Raw genomic sequence first — 20,070 nt, 5'->3', positions numbered from 1 at the left:
AGATCAAGTTATATACATGACTAAAGAAATGTACATTTTGTTTGGTATGCATACTTGTGAAAAGAATGTTTATATTAATATTCGAGTATTACAAATGTCTTTTTTTCTTTTTGATAAAAAGATGATTATATAAGATAGTTGTAAAAGTGAGCAAAATAAAATTCAAAAATTCTTTTGTAATATTAATGAGATCAGATTTTCACAATCTTCAAATAATGTATCACTTTTTATATTCTTGTTTCGGACCACATTTCTTATAGGAGGCAAAATTACAAAATGATTGAATCAAACAAAAAGAATTTGATTAAATGAATCCAATTATTTCTTTTTAGGAAAACCATGTCCACATTCTAAAGACATGGAGGAAGACACACCATAGAAAAAATATGAAGTACATTGGAAGACCGCGAACATGAACATGATGACATAGAAAGCAAAGAGTTTTAAAGATAGTTTTCACTTTGTCATCATGGATAGACCTAGTACCCACCCATGTTCCCGCTAAAAACTTCTATATATATAGTGTTGGTGCTGGCACAACATGCCTTCTAGTACCACATGAAACACTTTTGACTTGTAGCTATGAATCGTCGAGGTCACAAACGAGGGACCTCATCCCCATTTAGGCCCAAACCCACGAGCACATTAGATCACGAAAGGCACAAACTCACGAACACGATGTCCCAACGAGAGTTTGAACCTTGGTGGTCATAAAAACATCACAACCACTTAACCAACACACTATGGAAAGAACTTCAAATTAACAAAAAAAAAATCAATTGGAAGAGTTGTACACCTTTATTGGTGTCCATAGCGCACAATTATGGGACATTTGTGCATAGGTATTGGTCAAACCATTTTATTAGAAGAATATGTATTATTTTGTGGTAGTCAAAACAAATAATTAACAAAGTAATTGAGGATATGTATTGGATGTCACCTCAAAATGACCACTTTTGACTTTGAGGAATCTTCCCACATTTATGATAACTACCTAAAAATTGAATCATCAAAATTCAATGTATCATTTAAGAACTTAAGAAGTGCAAAATTAAAGTAGACGGCTACTAATAACATCCCTTATGAAAACCTCAAAAGAATTTTTAAAGCCGAAAAACAATCATTTAAAAAACCCAACTCCATGGCATCAAAAATCACCCCATTTCTCCATTAAACTTCAAAACGCTATTTGAAACTGAAAAGCAATCATTTAAAAAACCTAACTCTATGACATAATAAAAAATTAACCCCATTGCAAGGTCATTTATTATTTGCGTAACATTCTTATACTATAAATGTTAATCAAATATTTTTATTTTTTTTACTATACTCTCTCAAGTTCAAATCAAATTTTAAAAATATCAGTATATTTCGTGCGGATAAGGTTCCCATCTATACGTATTTTTATGATTCTGATTATTTCACTTACAACGACTTCCCTGCTTTATTATTATGTGACTTTGGTAAGCCAACGTTACGTCACCGAAAATATTAAATACCGAATCGTATTGTTAAGGCCGCAAGACAATCAGCGTACGCGCAAAACAAAGGGCCAATATGACAAAGCGGTTTGACACGTGTCAGAATCTGGAGAGCGATGGAAGAATCTCGACATCTTAAACACGGAACTCGGACGAAATTCCATTCCCGTTAACGGACCTCAAAGTTAATTCAAATTCCGCCTAAACACATCCAGACACATTCATTGAGACTGTTGCGAAAATGTCCAATTTAGCTGACGGAACTCAAATTTTATTCAATTTCTGCTAGATATGTTATGGACATTTTCATGGAAGTTATTTGTCTCGGAATTGTTTAAAAGCATTGTAAATATGAATGATCAATTTGGTTTTCTGATTTAAGTACGATACTAAAATTGTTTTGTGTATTTATTTACAATACCGGGGGCATTTTTCTTTGTTTGTTTGGATCTCTGGTTCAGGTTATTTTCTGGCAGCGACGTCATAGATAAAGGCGATTAATTTATCTGCATTGTTTTGACTGTATTCGAGATTTTGGTCTTTCCGAAGTTAGATGTATATTTTGTGTATATACAACCGACTGCTGCTGTGAACTTGGTATATATAGGTAGCGCAGTTAGTGGAAGTAGTGCTGAGGGGCTTGTTTATTTTAGCGAAGTTTGAAGAATAACATTTTTGAGGAAGGGTTTGCAGATTTGGAGGAATCATGTTGGCGGTTTTCAACAGTGCGGTGGCCGAGGGACCCGAGGAGCTCAGAACTCCTGGCGATCTGAGCCCCACTCCAAGGAAGAAAGCTGCAGATCTGCTTCAGTCGTTCATGACCGATTTCCCGCAGGCGATTTCTGTGAATGTTGAAGGAGTGTGTCATATGGCTTATTCACATGAAAAGGAGGCTTTGTTGAGACCCAGGTGAATAAAATTTCCTGTTTATTTGCTTCACAGTTAGGCTCTTCTGATGTTTTGAAGGCTTCTTGTAAATAGATTCATATTGCGCAATTGAATGCTTTTAGTACTGTCTTAATTAAAGAATACAAGAATTGAGATGTTTTTGGGGAGTTTGCTGCGGAATTTGTTTTGGAGAAATATTGCGAGACCCTAGATTGTGTGCTTCGTCTGGTTCTTCGGAATACTTGTTCGGCTGTGGAGATCTTAATATTTAGCTTAAATCCTTGGTAATATGTGCTGAGAGGTGTCTTGCCCTTGGGATTTGTAGCAATTGGATTCTTCTCATGCGATTTTGGATGTTTTCTATAAATTTAAACACCTTTTAGCGTTTTCTGGAAAAAAAATTTAAAAGTTCACTGGAGGAACAGTGATGACGTTTCTGTCTTTAAATAGATTAAATAATATATCGAGTAAATTTACATTTATGGTCCGATAAACTATTTTCAGGAAGGTGTTACATTTATTAAATTCAGTTCCATCTATGGCTCCTGAAATTTGGATGCCTTTCCTTTTTAAGTAATATTGTGTTTAACACTAGAATTTCGGATTCCAGTAAAAAAAAAAAAAGTTAATTTTTGTTTTCAAATTGTTTTTTTCAGCGTGCACCCGTTGTTCAGGGTTTCTGGTCTCAGTTGTATTTCTTAACTGTTTCTTAGATCTTTTTCCTGGTTTCAGTCGTAGTGACATTCTTTAAAGAAAATTAAAAATTATATTGTTTTTCAGCTGTTTTTATAAATATTTATGATTTCTGAACATTTTTTTTCAGGTCTTTTGCCGTTAAGGACGAGATATTTTGTCTGTTTGAGGGGACGCTGGAGAATCTGGCGAGCTTAAGGCAGCAATACGGGCTATCCAAATCTGTAAATGAAGTATCGCTGGTGATTGAAGCCTACAAAACCCTGAGGGATCGGAAACCTTATCCTGCCTCTCACGTGGTAGGCCACTTCGAAGGCCGATTCGCCTTTATAATCCTCGACAAATCAACCAAAAGCATATTTGCCGCCACGGTAAAGCAGAAGACAAAAGATGCCATAATCTTCAGTTTTAAATCTAGTTTAGTAATCAATGGAGTCCTTTAGGGTTTTAATTTATTCAAGTTTACAGGATTCGCAAGGGAAAGTTCCGTTTTATTGGGGTATAACTGCGGACGGGTTTCTGGCATTCTCTGACGACGCAGACGTCTTGAAAGGAGCTTGCGGGAAGTCTCTCGCGTCTTTTCCCGAAGGTATTTTTATTTTAACATACATGTTTAAGTTCATTTAATACAATATTTTAACAAAAGAAATTACATTAATGTTATTAGATTTCCATAATCTATATTAAAATTCTTTTGATGGTTTTGAATTTGATTGACACAATTATTTTTTAACATCAACCATTGCAAATGTTGATATTAATCATTGATGTTAAAATTTTTTGTACACAATCCAATCCAGAAGCATCAAAAGAATTAGAAGAAATTATAGATGCTAACTTCCAGATATAAGGGTGGATTTAGTGGTTGACCAATTTAATTTCTTTCAAATGTATAAGAAATAATTCCAATATTGTAGGTTTTTTTTTAGATAGGTTCTTTCTTATAATTAATGTTTTAGCTATATATCATTAGTGATTTCATGTTTCTTGGAATTTTTAGAAGATGTAAAAATATGCATTTAAGTCATATGATATCATAAGATTTGTTGCTTTTTAGATATTCTTATAATCAATGTTTTGGATAGACATCATTAATGATTTCACATTATGATAACTTTTTCTTGAGATTTCTTGAAGACCTCCAAAAAGTGTAGACTCATAGTTATACATTTAAGTCATATGACATCATAAGATTTGTTCTTTTCTATTAAAAATATTGAACAAAAATTATCAAAACTCTTTTAGACCTGTACTCAACCATTATAAATTTCTCCCTTTAAATTGCAGTATTAATTTTTTTTAACAGAGAATCTGAGTTATTTAACTGATAATTTGATTATTTAAAGTTATTGGAGGTAACCTTTATTAGTACGAGATTTATTAAAGAAAAAGACAACAAGTTCTGGAAATTGATGCTTGGCAACCATAATATTTTTGTCCATTTGCCCCCTTTAGATGAAGCGCTTGAATATATGCCAAATAAAAGAAACAATGATTTCAATCGCTGTGACTAAATAATTTACGTTAGATGAAATCTTATAACTTTCAGGTTTCTTTCTGAATAATTTTTGTGGGTCACAAAGTGAATGTTTTTTTAATAATTATTTGGTGAGGGTGTCTTATAAATTTGATGGTGGGTGCAGGGTGTTTCTTCTTAGGTGCTGAAGGCCTGAGAAGCTATGAACATCCCAAGAACAAAGTGACAGCAATCCCAGCCATGGAGGAGGAGATGTGGGGTACAACATTCAAGGTATCAATGAACTAATGTTTTTTTTTTTTTTTCTGTTTTATGCAAATTTTCTCAGTATTTAAGTTCAATTTTGGGTTTCTTTGCAGAGCCCATTTTAGTGTTTAAGAGAAAAGCCTGAACTTCTTTATTACTCTTCTCAGAATCCATCCTTAAAAGAAAGATTCATGTACTCAGTTTTTAATCTTGATATCATATTCAGTAGTTATTTTGGATGGTTTGTTAAGACTGTATGTGGTGGCATGAGTTACAGGTTGAGCGAGAGGGTGTGTATGCCGGTATAATCTGAAGATGGGGCGTCCAACCTTTGGAGTGTAAATTGTAATAGGGTCCGTTTTAATTTCAATAATGTATTGAGGAATTGCTGGAATAAGCTCGCTTGTAATGCATGTTATGATATTATGTATAATAGGTTGTAGTTTACCAGGTAAAATCTTTCAATGAAAAATCATAGAGTCTGCAACTGTTGCCGAGAAACCTGGTTTTAGCGTGGGTCGGGCAACGGGAAAAATTCTGGACATGGATGAATGTGGAAATTTTATTTCCACATCCTCGTCATTTTTATTTTATTTGATTTGTTTGGAGTTTGGCTAAGAGTGGCCTTCAATTATCTGAATATTAGAAGGAAATGTATATTGATGTTACAGGAGTTGCTGGAATCTGGTATGTGTTTTAATTATTATAAATAATATGTGAATCTTCTTTCTTCTGTCGTTATCTTATACCAGAATGTTGGGGTAGTGGGGCATTTCCTTCTACTTGATGGAATATAATATAAAATATTGTCTCTTGAAGACCTTAGAATACCTTAGCAGATGTGTAAATTTGGGTAGATTGTGAATACAGAATAATTGGTGGTTGTGATGTTGTATCCGTTTATGATGAATGACATGGATTATTGAGAAACTATATGTTCAAGGATGAAAAATGTATATGGAGATATTTTTAATTTTTTTTTTTGATAATTTAGAACATATGTATATATATACATATTGTGTAACAGTTGGTAACAGTTGGTATTTAATGTATAAATTATTTGATTTGATTTTTATTTTTATTTTTAATGTTTTATAATTAACTTTTAAATCTATAATTTTTAATCTAATTTAAATTTTATGTTGAACTTACTTTATATTAAGTGTAAGATTGATCTTATTTTCTAAATCAAATTTAATCGATTGACCAAAGATACCTTTTGTCTTTTTTAACTAATTGTTTCTTTTTAGCTTGGAATACCTCTACAAAGTCCTATTTCATTTGACAATAATCTTTTCGAGTGTCATGTGATTTGCTCACGTTGGCATCAGTGCCTATGCTATCAACTTCAAATATCCTAAGGACAAACCTAGGTATTTGCATTTTAGTTTAGCATGTCTTCAAACTTTTAAACCCTTTGTTTAGTCAAGTCCTTTGACTAAGAAATGAAACTTCTTGTACCAAGTTTTATTGGTGTTTGTGAACACCACTCTTTTATGATATTGCAGGAGAATAAGATTCAAATGGTTAGACACACAAATATCAAGGTTGTAGATCAAGATTAGAATTATAGAAAAATGATTAAAATTGTAGGTGTGTAGATAAAAACCATGGTTGGGAATTCAAACTAATATAGAGTACATATCACTTCTTAGTATGAAAGAATATTTAGAAACTAGAATTTAATTGTGTAAGCTACGATAGAATATTCTCCTATTGAATAGAACATAAAGTATTCCTTCTCTGTCGAAATTAAGCATTTACTTATATACAAGTTCATGTAGTATTTTTTGACCTTGTTAATTTAATTTGATTAAGTGTCAATTTTTTTATTAATTAATTAAACTTCAATAATATAAATTTGAAAAAGAGGGCTATTTTTGTTTTCACTCTTGTATATGATGCATATCATGCTTCTCCAATTGAAAGCATCTTATCTATGTTACTTGTTTTCTTTTATTATAATCATTGTGATATTACATGCATACATAACACATTGCATTTGTAATAAAAGAAAAATGTAACATAACTTAGAAAGTGTGTTAACTCTCTAAATTAGATGATATTTCTAATATTAATCTCTTTGGCTATCCTATTTGAAATGAGGCATTTTAAATTATTTGGTATTGTTTCAAGAATAAAATTTTGACAAACCTAAAAAATATATTTTGCCTACGAAAATGAAATTAAGAAGCTAAAGCTAAGAATTGAAAAGAACAATTTTTTATTGTTATTAGAAATAAAATTAAAAAAAAACTAGCACTAGAATATAAAATAGTGAATAAAGAGGAACATGTAACTAATACAAAAGCTCCCTAACCTATATCCTTGCTAACACTCCAATGTTAGTGTAACATGTTGTCATCCATACAGGTTTGTGAATCAACTTCCCAAAAAAATACATCTCAACACCTAGATCTAGTTTTAAGTTACACATATAATAGAAAAGAAATAATAGTAGTTTCTAAGGATGACAAGGATAAATAAAAATCAATTTAATTTAAGTTTTTAAATGAAAGAAAATAATAAGAAAGAAACCCAATTTTATTGATTGGGCTTCCAAGAATAACATGCAACCTAAAATGGAAGAAACTTTGGGGTTACAAAGAACCTTTCCATGAAAAGTCAAGCCCCTATTTTGAATTTCAATATAAAGTGAGTGCTCCTATCTCAACATAGTAAAATCAGATACAAGTGGAGTATAGAATTAACATGAGAGTGCTAAAAGTATGGAATTGAGAACCTAGTTTCCAAAGCTAGCAACAAAACTAGTCGACAATGATAAAATAAAAGACAGTGAGAAGTTAGAGAAAAATAACTATAAATCACCTTCTTAAATTGAGGTCAATGGAGGTAAGAGTGATGTTAATGGATGCTAAATTCCTAAATAAGTTAATAAAAAGGTAGGATCTCCACAAACACATCAACAAAAATAGTCAACAATGATAAAATAAAAGACAGTGAGAAGTTAGAGAAAAATAACTATAAATCACCTTCTTAAATTGAGGTCAATGGAGGTAAGAGTGATGTTGATGGATGCTAAATTCCTAAATAAGTTAATAAAAAGGTAGGATCTCCACAAACACATCACAATAGTAATGGAATAATACTAGTAAAATGTTCAAAATGCTAGTAACAATAGTGTAGGATATGAGAAAGAGAGTAATAGAGTATAATATTATTAAATTGGAAGAAAGAGATTAAAAATGAGGAGTAGGAGTGAGATAAAGGAGGCATATAATAATTTAGATTTACTTAAGTTATTTCTTGAAAACTAGGTAGGTGATAGGTAAAAAAAATGCCTAGAAATGATCATAGAATCACAAATAGTCATATTAACTATGAACCATTTTTACTATTTTTTATTGGGGAACGATGAATTAGGCTCAAATTCAGTCCTACGGGAGTGTTGAGTACTGTAACTGATTGTTCCCTTTTGATTGTAATTGGATATGATTAGTGTAGACACCTAAAATTGTCCTAGCCTAATTAAATAAATACTTTGTTTATTTAATTATTTTATACCAAGCTTTCTACTAATTAAATAGATTATTTTTTTACTTAATTAATTCATTAATCCTCTTCTAGCCTTTCCCTATTTAAATAAATATTTTTATTGATTTAAATTATCCTTTTCATATATTAAATAAATATTTTATTTATTTAATTGATCCCAATTCTTCTATTAATTATATAGATCTTTATTTATTTAATTATTTCATTAGCTTTTTCCCTCCATAACACTTTTTATTCATCTCATAATTTACCTTTAACCACCTCCCTAATATTTTCCCATTTTTTATATCTACCTTTCAATCCTAGTAGACCATTTATCCCTCCACCTCTTAATTCTATCTCTCCATTTTCTAAGGTGTTCTCTATATAAGAGGATCCTTTCATCCTTATCAATCGTTAATGTGACCAAGATCCCCAACAAGCGAACCAATTCTCATGCGGCCTTTCATAGCGATCAATCACTCAAGCGTCTACACAATCACAATTCGTTCTTTGTTGAGCTCTTGTGCACAATACAAAATCTGAGAGAAACCATATCAAGCAAGATCAATGGAGATAGGAAACAATGGAGATCAAACCCTACTAAGCATGTGAATGGTATAATCTTTCTATTTTTGTTATTTTGCATGTTTTAGGTTCTTCATTGGTGTATAGTGGATTTTAATTGTACAACTAGGTTTTTTATGTGATTGAATCTTTGTTTGTTTTACAATAGTTTGAATTCCCAATTTCATCGTATACATTTTGGCATGCCCAGTGAGACCTTAGTCCCTTGTTTTTACACCATTTTGATTTTTTTAGTCTTTTTGTCAAGTTGTAGATCGAATTAGCGACATTCCTAGGCCGAAATCATGTTTGCGCATCATTTTGTTGCGTCTATATTTTTGTTGGATTTTTTGTTTTGCATGTTTAACCAGAATCATGTATCTGAATTGTTGGCACATTTTTATTTGTTGTCGGTGCATATGCGTTTATTATCGATGTGTATAAGTATTTTTTAGCATGTCTGTGTTCTCATATCTGTCAGCTTTTGATTAGTTATCTCTATGTTTAGGTTTGGTTCTGTCGCATCTAGGCGTCTTTCTGATATGTGATATTTAATGTCGCATATGTGATCTATTCTTCCACATATATGTTTTCTATTTCTTTTTGCAGGTTACAGGTTTTTGACAAGTCTCAGTCTAGGTTTTTCTACGTCTGTGTCAGTTATAACAACATTTGTATTTTCTCCATTTGGTTTTTGTCTTTCAATTAGGGGTAAATTTTAGATTTGATTTTCTTTTTTCCTAACCCTTGTGGCCTAATGAAGTGGTGCAACTATTTCTATTGTTTTGTCAAAGACCCCTTTTCACATTTTATTTTGGGATTTTTAAAAATTAACCTAACAAGTTTGATTGCAAGTTGGGGTAATCATTGAAATTACTAATCATTTGCTTGCAGGGGTAATTTAGATGTGTATTGTCTTTTTTTTAGTTTAATTAGGCTCAAATCGATTTTCATTAGGGGTAAATGAACTTTGTTTGAAGTGTCTTGTGCTTTTGACACATTTTTGTTTAGAACCCTAAGGTGATAACAAAAGTGTCCTCTCCCCTCACACTCCATTGGATCTTGGGTGTAAGAGAAATTGTTATTATCTTTTAGAGGGCCTACCTCTCAAAAAGTCCTTAAGGCCAGTTGTGAGGGAACAACTCAAGCAGTACTTTATTTTGGTCTACTATATAAATAATCATGGTTTTTGGTGAGAGTCTCTTATCACATGGTGTCGATGTGTTATACCGATGGATGTCTCCTCCAATATCCTTGTGATGCATAAAACCTGAAAGGGCTAGGAGGCCTCTTAATTGGGCGAATCGCCACGTGTATAGCCACCAATATACCCCAAAATATTGACTAAACACCATTGTTTTAGAGGCCCAAAACCCTTTTTTCTTGTTGGTGTAGGAGGTTAGAGCTCCAAAGCCGCCCCACATTGCTACTACTCATTATTGAGATTGATGTTCCTCGATTCATAAGATCTTTGGATCTTCGGGGTATGAAAATTTGGTGTGCCTGAGAAGTGAGTGTTGTGGTGGGGGAGCCAGTGTCACCAAGTCTCTTTCTATCCACCTTGTTTTAGTATTTGGAGAAATCTGAATGGGGACTCATTAAGTAGTATCCTCTTTCCAAGCTTGGGTTGTGCATATTTTCAAGTGTTTTCGATTGTGTTGAGATCCATGGAAATTGGGTTGTTTTGGCCTATATAACATACACATTTGCGCTTAGATTTTGGACAACATACCTTTAGACATTGTGTCTTCTTTTTTGCCATGTTTTCTTGCCACAAAAACATCAACATTGAGATCTGGTCACTTATCAACAATTGCAAAATATTGGATAGAAATAAATAATTTGCCAAAAATGCATCTGTGTTCATTTCCAGCATGTATACGATCTATCTAGCCACGTTTGTGCTCATTTCCAGTGTGTGCATATATGACTCATCTTGTTGTATTTGTGTCTATTCCTGATATGTATCTAAACAAAACTGAGAAAACATTGTCAACATTGAAATCATGTCAGTGCATCATCTTGTCACGTCTATGTCTCTTTCTAGTGCATATCTGAATAGAATTGAGAAAAAATTGTCAATAGTAAAATCACGTGTGTGCATTACCTTGTCGTGTCTGTGTTATCTTTTGCCACGTATTTGCAACTGTTATTGCATATCTGAGTAGAACTGAGAATTACATTGCAACTCTGAAACTGTGTCTGTGAACTCATACTGCGACCGTGTTTTGACGTTATAAGAGCTTCTAAGTATAATACCATAATATTTCATTTAATTCAACCATCATTTGGTATAGACTTTTCATCCTTTTTCAAACATTTTTAGACATCATTTGTAGTCCCCCTCTCACACTTTTCAACTAGAGTCAAAAGGTTGTTTAGTAGTCCATATCTTATCCTGCACACAATAAATTACACTTCTAGGTGGTTCCCGCATCAGATTTATCATCTTAGGTACCATTTGGACATCTCTAATTAAGGTCAACTTACCTCATTAGGAGTCTATCATATCCTAGGAAGCCACACCTTTCTTTAGATCATTACATTTATCTTGGAACAACATTTTGGGACATTGCAAGACAATCCTAGACTCATTGTCCATTTCATAACCCCCTTGATCTTCCATAGTCTTCACATTTCTTCCATCCTCCATTTTTAGCCAAGGTGTTTCTTGGTTGAAACTTGTTCACAAAGGATTAGAAGACAAGCTGAAGAAGCTCGATAATCTCTAAAAATGAAAACTATATATGGTAAAAAGTGATGATGATAAACTATTGTAAAACCATAAAGATCCAACCACAAACAATCTAGGTCCTACAATGAAACAACCACCAATACCAATAGAGATACCTAAGATCATGCAAATCAACAAAATAAAGCAATATTACCATTCACATGTCTAGTAGGGTTTCAATCTCCATTGTCTCCTATCTCCATTGATCTTGTTTGATAAATTTGCTCTTAGATTTTATGTGTGCACAAGAGCTCAACAAAGAATGGAAATGTGGTCGATATATTGATTGCAAGAAGGCTTAATTGAAGCAGTTTTTAGGGTTGATAATGAAGAGGCATCCTCTTATATAGAGAACACTGTAAGAAATGAAGAGATAAGATTAAGAGGTGTAAAGATAAATGGTCGGCTAGGGTTAAAGGGTAGTTAGAGGAAATAATTAAATGATAAAGGGGATAGGTAAGAGAAGAATTAAGAGATGAGTGAAATGTGTCATGGGTAGAAAAGGCTAATGAATTAATTAAATAAATAAAGATTTATTTAATTAATAGAGGAAATGGGATCAATTAAATAAATAAAATATTTATTTAATTTAGGAAAAGGACAATTTAAATAAATAAGTATTTATTTAAATGAGGAAAGGCTTAGAAGAGGATTAATGAATTAATTAAATAAATAAAGATCTATTTAATTAATAGAAGACTTGGGATAAAATAAAAAAAAAATAAAAATATTTATTTAATTAGACAGGACAATTTTAGGTGTCTACATTTTGCCCCTCTTTGAGACAATGCAACTAATTAATAGAAGACTTGGGATAAAATAAAAAAATAAAAAAAAATATTTATTTAATTAGACAGGACAATTTTAGGTGTCTACATTTTGCCCCTCTTTGAGACAATGCAACTTGTTGCATTGGCTCAAAGAAGAAAAACTGATAGAAAGTTGCCCCATCACGAGAATGATATGCCCCCTCGAGAGATTAGATGATTTTTTTTTTCGGAAAAGATCACAGACAATCTCTCGGTAAGAAAGAAATGCTAGAAATGAACTAACAAGATAGGGTGACAAGGTCATGTAGGAAAAAGATTAACTCAAGAGGAATCAATAGAATCATGTATATGTCTTAAAAGGCCAAAATTGATAGTTTTGTGATGAACATATGCTATCAATTGGATAAGCTTTTGAGAGGATTCATTCAAACAGGGAAGACAACTGAAAAACAAGGCTAGAATTGATAATTATGTGATAAACATGCATTGCCAATTGGATAAGCTACTGAGAGGACTCACTCAATAGGTGCCCTAGAAATGACAAACTAGAAAGAAGGCTAGAATTGACAATTATGTGATAAACATAAGTTGCCAATTGGATAAGCTGTTGAGAGGATTCACTCAAGCAGGTGCCCTAGAAAAGACAAACAGGAAAGAAGGGTAGAATTGACAATTTTGTGATAAACATACATTGCCAATTAGATAAGCTGCTGAGAGGATTCACTCAAACAGGTGCCCTAAAACAAGTAGGTTTGCTAAGCTGAGAATAGGATATCTCGTCAAATTGATAAAATCTGGTGAGTGCTCTAGCAAGATAGGATATAGTGCAATGTGACAAACATATACACTAGGATGACGTTCCATGTGATAGACATAAGCACTAGGATAGAGCCTGATGAGCAACACCATGTGATGGACATAGGTACCACTAGGCTAGGATAAGATAAGTAGCACTATGTGATGAACATGAGTACCACTTAGATTGACATGATTTATTTGATTGGATGTAGGAGTACCTACCCTAGATTGAGTCTAGAGAGAGATTCCTTGTGACACAATAGTTACGAACAAATTTGACTGTTGAGGACCACACTGCAATCAAGGCAATGGGATTGAGACACATTATGTATATGCTTGAGATTTGGGCAAACACAAGACTACTAACTTCTTTTGTGAAAAGATGGTCCCGTAGGATCTATAGGAGGGGACAAATGAGATGATTCAGGGGCTAGTCCTTTGGGAGCTTAGATTCCTTCGAGGCCAACTGGCTTTGAGGGAGGGTCTTCATCATAGCTCTCTTGGATCCCATTTTGTATGATGATGTAGATGCCTTTGGGTGATTTTGTAGCCATATGAGATTTTGACATCATTGTATCATGACACTTATTATTTTTTGATATATATATATATGAGATGATCCATCCTTGCGGCATCTATATGCATGTGTTCCTATGTGATGCTTCTATATGTTTTATGATTATGTGATGCAAATGATATGGATGCAAATATGTACATGATGAAATAAAATATATTTTTGTTATTTTTTGGGGTTTATATGTACTAAATGCAGATGAGTATATGGTAATGATATGATATGATTATTTACAAGATAAGATACATGATGTGTTATTATCTTGGCATTTTATGTTTTATATGAGAATGCCGATACTAACCAATGATATATGCAAGATGTGATGCGACTGTGATATCTATATGTATGTATATAATGCGAATATGTGGTAATGCAGGTGCAAACTACATGAAATGTAGATATTTTTAGCGTGTCATTATACTCAGTCATGTGATAGCGAGCTACATGAACTCAGGAAAGGACAATGGAGGTCAATCAAGAAAGGGGGATGTAAGGTAGAAGATATGAAAGTGAAAGCTTCTTGCGCTTTATCATAATTGATCTTTATTATGGAAAATAGGTTATGACAATCAAGGTATAGGTTTGACCCAAAAAGTCATTGTACCTGTTTGCATGGAGATCAAACAGTCACAAACAAGGAATTCCCTAGTTCACACTAGATTCACAATGTCCTCATATCCTTGGACAAGTCATAGCATTACTAAGAGACAATCCACAGAAACCAAAACAATAGGTGAACATATGAAGTAGTCGTCAGTTAGGAGGGACCTCAAAGAGATCAATCTGGACTGGTCAACAAGACTAAACACAACAACAAAAAAAAAGATATGATGGAGGCAATGTAGAACAAATTGTATTATTTCATGAAAATTGATTACAACCAACCGGTAAAAACTAGGTTACAACTCAACTCACAAGCCTAGTAGAACATGCTTAAAGTACAAAATAGGTCACAACCGGGACCTTGAATCTTAAGATCTATCTTCTATGCTCAGTCTAGCTACTTGATTCTTTGATTTATTGCATTCTAATGTGAAATTACAATTATATATATGATCCAAAGGATCCAGTCGACCCAAAAAGGGATCAAAACCCGAAGGACAAGACCTAACGTGTAAAATCAACAAGGTCAGCCTTTGCCAAGAGATTCCTCTGGAAAATCCAAAGGATGAAGTGTAGATCACAGAAAAGGTCGGCCACACACCAAGGGACATCATAATCAATGCCCAAGGCTTTGTAAGCTTCGGAAGGGGTTCTGGTAGATCACCAAAATAGGTCCAGGCAACCGGTAACAAGAAAACTGTCAACCGGTAACAAGAAACTATCAAGGAAACTGATAGCAATAACTTGCAGAAAAATGATCCAAATGCGACGCGGTCTAGAAATAAGAAAGATGATCAAGTCTTCAAGTAGAGTCCAACTCCACAGGATCTGGTGAGCCAAAAATAGGATACACAGAAAGAAAAGATGAAACTGTAAACATAAAGAAAACATAAAGAAATTTTTTTTGGTTGATGCAAGATTGATATGAACTAGGGATGCTCCTGCATGAGACATCCGGGGTTATTGAAAAAGTGAGCCTCTCACTTTGTTGGAGTTAGAGGAAAACCAAGGCGGTCTACCATTGCCTGAGAGATCCAAGATGAATCTTCAATTAGTCTGTCTTTCCACTTCACAAGATACTCCTTATATTGACTGCTCCTGGTACTACGCCCAATCCTACTGTTCAAAATTTCTTGAATATGATATGGTTCCTTCTGGGGCAACTGTTTCTCCAACTCTGCAATACTGTCATCACTAAATTCTGGTTCATGACACTCATGAATATCTGCAATGTTAAACACAGGTGAAATACTCAAACTATATGGTAACTCCACTTCATATGCATTTCCAGAACTGAAGTTCCTCAAAATCCTGCAAGGTTCAAACTTTTTCATCTGCAGTTTGTTATAAGTTCCAACCGGGAATCTCTCTTTTCTCAGATATACCATCACTTCATCACCAACTTCAAATTCCTTATATCTCCTCTTCTCATCTGTCTTCTCCTTATACTTCATGTTCATGTCCTCCAAATGTTGCTTAACATAAATATGCAAGGCTACCATATGATCTACAAAATCTTCTGCTTCTGAACTTCTCCGGTCTTCATTGCTAATATCTCTCAATTCTGATACACCTCTAGGATGTATTTGGGTAACAATATCAAAAGGTGTTCTTCCGGTACTCCTATTCACTGAATTGTTGTAGGCAAACTTTTCTTGTGCAAGAATCAAATCCCAACTTCCAGTTTTATCTCCAACTAAACATCTCAACGAATTCCCCAAACTCCGGTTAACAACTTTTGTTTGTCCATCAGTCTGTGGATGAAAAGTAGAACTAAACTTCAAATCTGTCTTCATCTTCTTCCAAAGTGTTCTCCAAAAATATCCAACAAACTTAATGTCTCTGTCTGAAACTATGCTCTTAGGTAATCCATGCAATGTCACCACTTCCTTGAAAAATAGGTCTGCTACATGTAATGCATCTGATGTCTTCTTACAAGGTATGAAATGAGCCATCTTCGAGAATCTATCCACTACCAGAAATATAGAATCATTCCATCTCAATGTTTTAGGTAATCCAAGTACAAAATCCATGCTTATATCCTCCCAAGGTCTTACTAGTATTGTCAAAGGTTTATACAATCCCACATTTTGACTACTACCCTTTGCAACTTGACAAACTCTACAACTTTGCACATATTTCTTAACATCCTTATGAATTTGGGGCCAAAAGTAATGCTCACTCACCAATGCTATTGTTTTGTCAATACCAAAATATCCAGCTAATCCTCCACTGTGTTTCTCCTTTATCATATTATCCCTCATAGAACTCTTAGGTATGCACAACTAAACTCCTCTGAATAACATCCCATCCTGAATGAAGTAATCTAGCCATTTGCTTCTATCTACCACAACCGGTTCTCTACATACTTTCCAAGGTTCTGCAAAATCTGGGTCATCATCATACAAGGTCTTCAATTCTTCAAATCCCAATACTATCACTCTCATCTCTGTCAGCAAATTCCTTCTCCTACTCAATGCATCGACAACTTTGTTAGATTTTCCACTTCTATGCTTCAACACAAAGGTGTAACTCTACAAGAATTCTACCCATCTCATATGTCTCTGATTCAACTTACTCTGACTGTTCAAATATTGCAAAGATTGATGATTTGTATACAACACAAACTCCTTAGGCAACATATAGTGTCTCCACTTCTTCAAGGCTTGAAATATGGCATAAAACTCCTGATCATACACTAAATATCTGATAACTTAATGATGAACAAATAGTACCAAATCGGTAGTGAGAGGGGGGGGGCGAATCGGTACAGGCAAAAACTCAACCTTAAACTGGTTTGTCAACTAACACTTATGCACTGATAGACAAAGAGCAGCACTGGTCCTTCAACAGAGTTCAATCGGCAAAACCTAGTGTAACTAAGACAAGCAAAGACTGGTTGACACTTATCTTCTCATATAATCTAACTCTTCATTCCCATTTCACTCTAATGCATGAACATGCAATCTACCATCAAAGATGTACATATTACAACAAGATCAACATGCATCACCACTTAATCAAAAAACAATCATAACATCACATGAAGAAAACATCACACATGACACACATATTTTCACATGGAAACCCAACTGGGAAAAACCACGGTGGGGATGAATACCCACAAGCTTGTTTTTGAACTCTTTGGAAGTCCGCTCTGTTAGGAGCCTTGTCCGGTTAAAGACAGATACAATAGGTTCTGTTAGGAACCGATCCTGTTAGGGATCACCTAGTTAAGGGATGGCTACAATACCCGGTTAAGGGTTAAACCCTGTTAAGGGTACCTTGTTAGAGGATTTCAAGAACTCAATAGATAAAGGATATCAATGACTCAGTAGCTTCGAGTTACCCTATTAGAGGATTTTCAACAAGCCAGTTAAGGCTACCCTATTAGGGGATTTCACAACTGTTGAAGTAGTTAAAGATCAAGAGATATATCAATGACCTGATAATAGCACTCAATGCCAATGCAAATCCGCTTAAGCTCCTCTTCACCTTCTGCACTTACACTCTTTAGATATGACTTCTCTCCTCTGGTCTGGCAAGAATCACGTGTCTCTTCTCTTAGATACACACACAGAACTTTTACCAACAACCTCTGAAAGAATCACAACATCGACATTATAGGACAATAGACAGGTAGATAGCATAAACCCTAAACCCTAGACCTGTTAGCTTAAGGAATTCAAATGGTTCAATCCTAACCATTGATCATACTGTATTGAATGCAATAGTCTTGATCCATTCTTGAATTCCAGAGTGAGGCCACCGTCATTTAGCTGGGCAACACTCAGAAGGTTGTGTCTGAGACCATCAACCCAATACACATTGTCAACACTACTCTTTCCATTCAGAGAGATGGACCCTTTTTCTTTAACCATACATGGTGCATCATTGCCAAAATGAACCACACCACCATCATACTCTTCCAAGGATAGAAAATTGCTCCGGTCACCAGTCATATGGTGTGAGCAACCACTGTCAATAATCCACTCATTGGAATTATCAAAGCGGGAGACAAGAGCCTTCTTGTTTGACACATCTTCCTTTACAACAACAAACACAATGTCTTCATTCTCTTCATCTTCTGATTCCTCATCTATGACACCTTCATCAACTGCAACAAACTAGTTTCTCTAGTTTCCTCCTTTGAATTTCCTAAATCTTTTCGGTTTATCCTTGTTGTCACTATTAGAACGGTTCATAGCAATATGTCCTATCCGGTTACACGAAAAACATTTCAAAGGGAGCTTACCTCTGTATTTACCGGTTCCTTTTGGAAATTTCCTGGCAAGAAGAGCTTCAAATTCCATCAGAAACTCCTCATCATCCATTACTCTGCTTTGTCTTGGTTCGCCACTAGTGCTTGCTTCTTTTCCTTTCCTAGATGGTACAACAGAAGCTCTAAAAGATGATTCAGTCTTTTGAACACTGCCATCAAAACTATTTAGCTCATAGGCTGTCAACTTTGCTATGATGGAGTCCAAGGATACCTTAGTCTTGTATATTGATCTTAGCTCTTGAATAGCAGCAACCCTTATTGCATAGACCGACAATAAGGATCTCAGGACTTTGCTTACCACAGTGGAATCTTCCATTTTACCACCTGCACTCTTGATATCTCTAACAATAGTTTTGATTCTAATACCATACTGTTGAATGGTTTCACCTTCAACCATTCGCATGTCTTCAAACTTTCCTCTAAGGCTTTCTTCCTTAGCTTGTTTTACATGCTCATCACCTCCATAGATATTTTCAAGAGCATCCCATACCTCTTTGGGATTTACCTTATCTTGGACATCAATGAACTCAATATCAGATAAGCTACTGATTAGGGCTTCCATGACTTTCCCATTCTCCTGTATCTCTCTCTTTTTATCATTGGTGAGAGTACCGGTAGGGGCAACATAGGGATTCTCAACATAGCTCCAGTGTTGAGCACCCATGCTTCTGATGTATATCTTCATTCTATCTTTCCATTTACTGAAATTTTCTTTGTTAAACTTTGGACCTTCCCTCTTCATCATTACAATAGGATCTTTCCCTCAAGCAGTTAAGCTTACAACACACAAGACCTGGAGGATGCTCTCATACCAATTGATAACTTAATGATGAATGAATAGTACCAAACCGGTACTGAGAGGGGGGGTGAATCAGTACAGGCAAAAACTCAACCTTAAACCGGTTTGTCAACTAACACTTATGCACTGACAGACAAACAACATCACTGGTCCTTCAACAGGTTCAACCGACAAAACCCAGTGTAACTAAGACAAGCAAAGACCGGTTGACACTTATCTTCTCATATAATCTATCTCTTCATTCCCATTTCACTCTAATGCATGAACAAACAATCTACCATCAAAGATGTACATATTACAGCAAGATCAACATGCATCACCACTTAATCAGAAAACAATCATAACATCACATGAAGAAAACATCACACATGACACACATATTTTTCATGTGGAAACCCAACTGGGAAAAACCACAATGGGGATGAATACCCACAAGCTTTTTTTGAACTCTTTGGAAGTCCGCTCTGTTAGGAGCCTTGCTCGGTTAAAGACAGATACAATAGGTTCTGTTAGGAACCGATCTTGTTAGGGATCACCTGGTTAAGGGATGGCTACAATACCTGGTTAAGGGTTAAACCCTATTAAGGGTACCTTGTTAGAGGATTTCAAGAACTCAATAGATAAAGGATATCAATGACTCAGTAGCTTCAAGTTACCCTGTTA

The 20,070-nt window shown here is 34.4% G+C and overlaps 1 protein-coding gene across 1 annotated transcript; it reads left to right on the top strand.

Annotated features, from left to right (window-relative positions):
- The first annotated feature begins 1,654 nt into the window (after positions 1 to 1,654).
- On the top strand, positions 1,655 to 5,518 carry LOC131070763 (stem-specific protein TSJT1). Its single transcript, XM_058006406.2, has 5 exons — positions 1,655 to 2,390; positions 3,193 to 3,433; positions 3,531 to 3,651; positions 4,706 to 4,812; positions 5,063 to 5,518. The coding sequence occupies exons 1-5, from the start codon at positions 2,188 to 2,190 to the stop codon at positions 5,096 to 5,098; spliced, it is 708 nt and encodes a 235-aa protein (XP_057862389.1). The 5' UTR covers positions 1,655 to 2,187; the 3' UTR covers positions 5,099 to 5,518.
- The last annotated feature ends 14,552 nt before the right edge of the window (positions 5,519 to 20,070 follow it).

Source organism: Cryptomeria japonica, chromosome 2 (genome assembly GCF_030272615.1).
Source record: "Cryptomeria japonica chromosome 2, Sugi_1.0, whole genome shotgun sequence".
NCBI classification, from domain to species: Eukaryota; Viridiplantae; Streptophyta; class Pinopsida; order Cupressales; family Cupressaceae; genus Cryptomeria; species Cryptomeria japonica.
The sequence above is the reverse complement of the archived record's forward strand: the minus strand, read 5'-3'. Positions and strand labels throughout refer to the sequence as shown.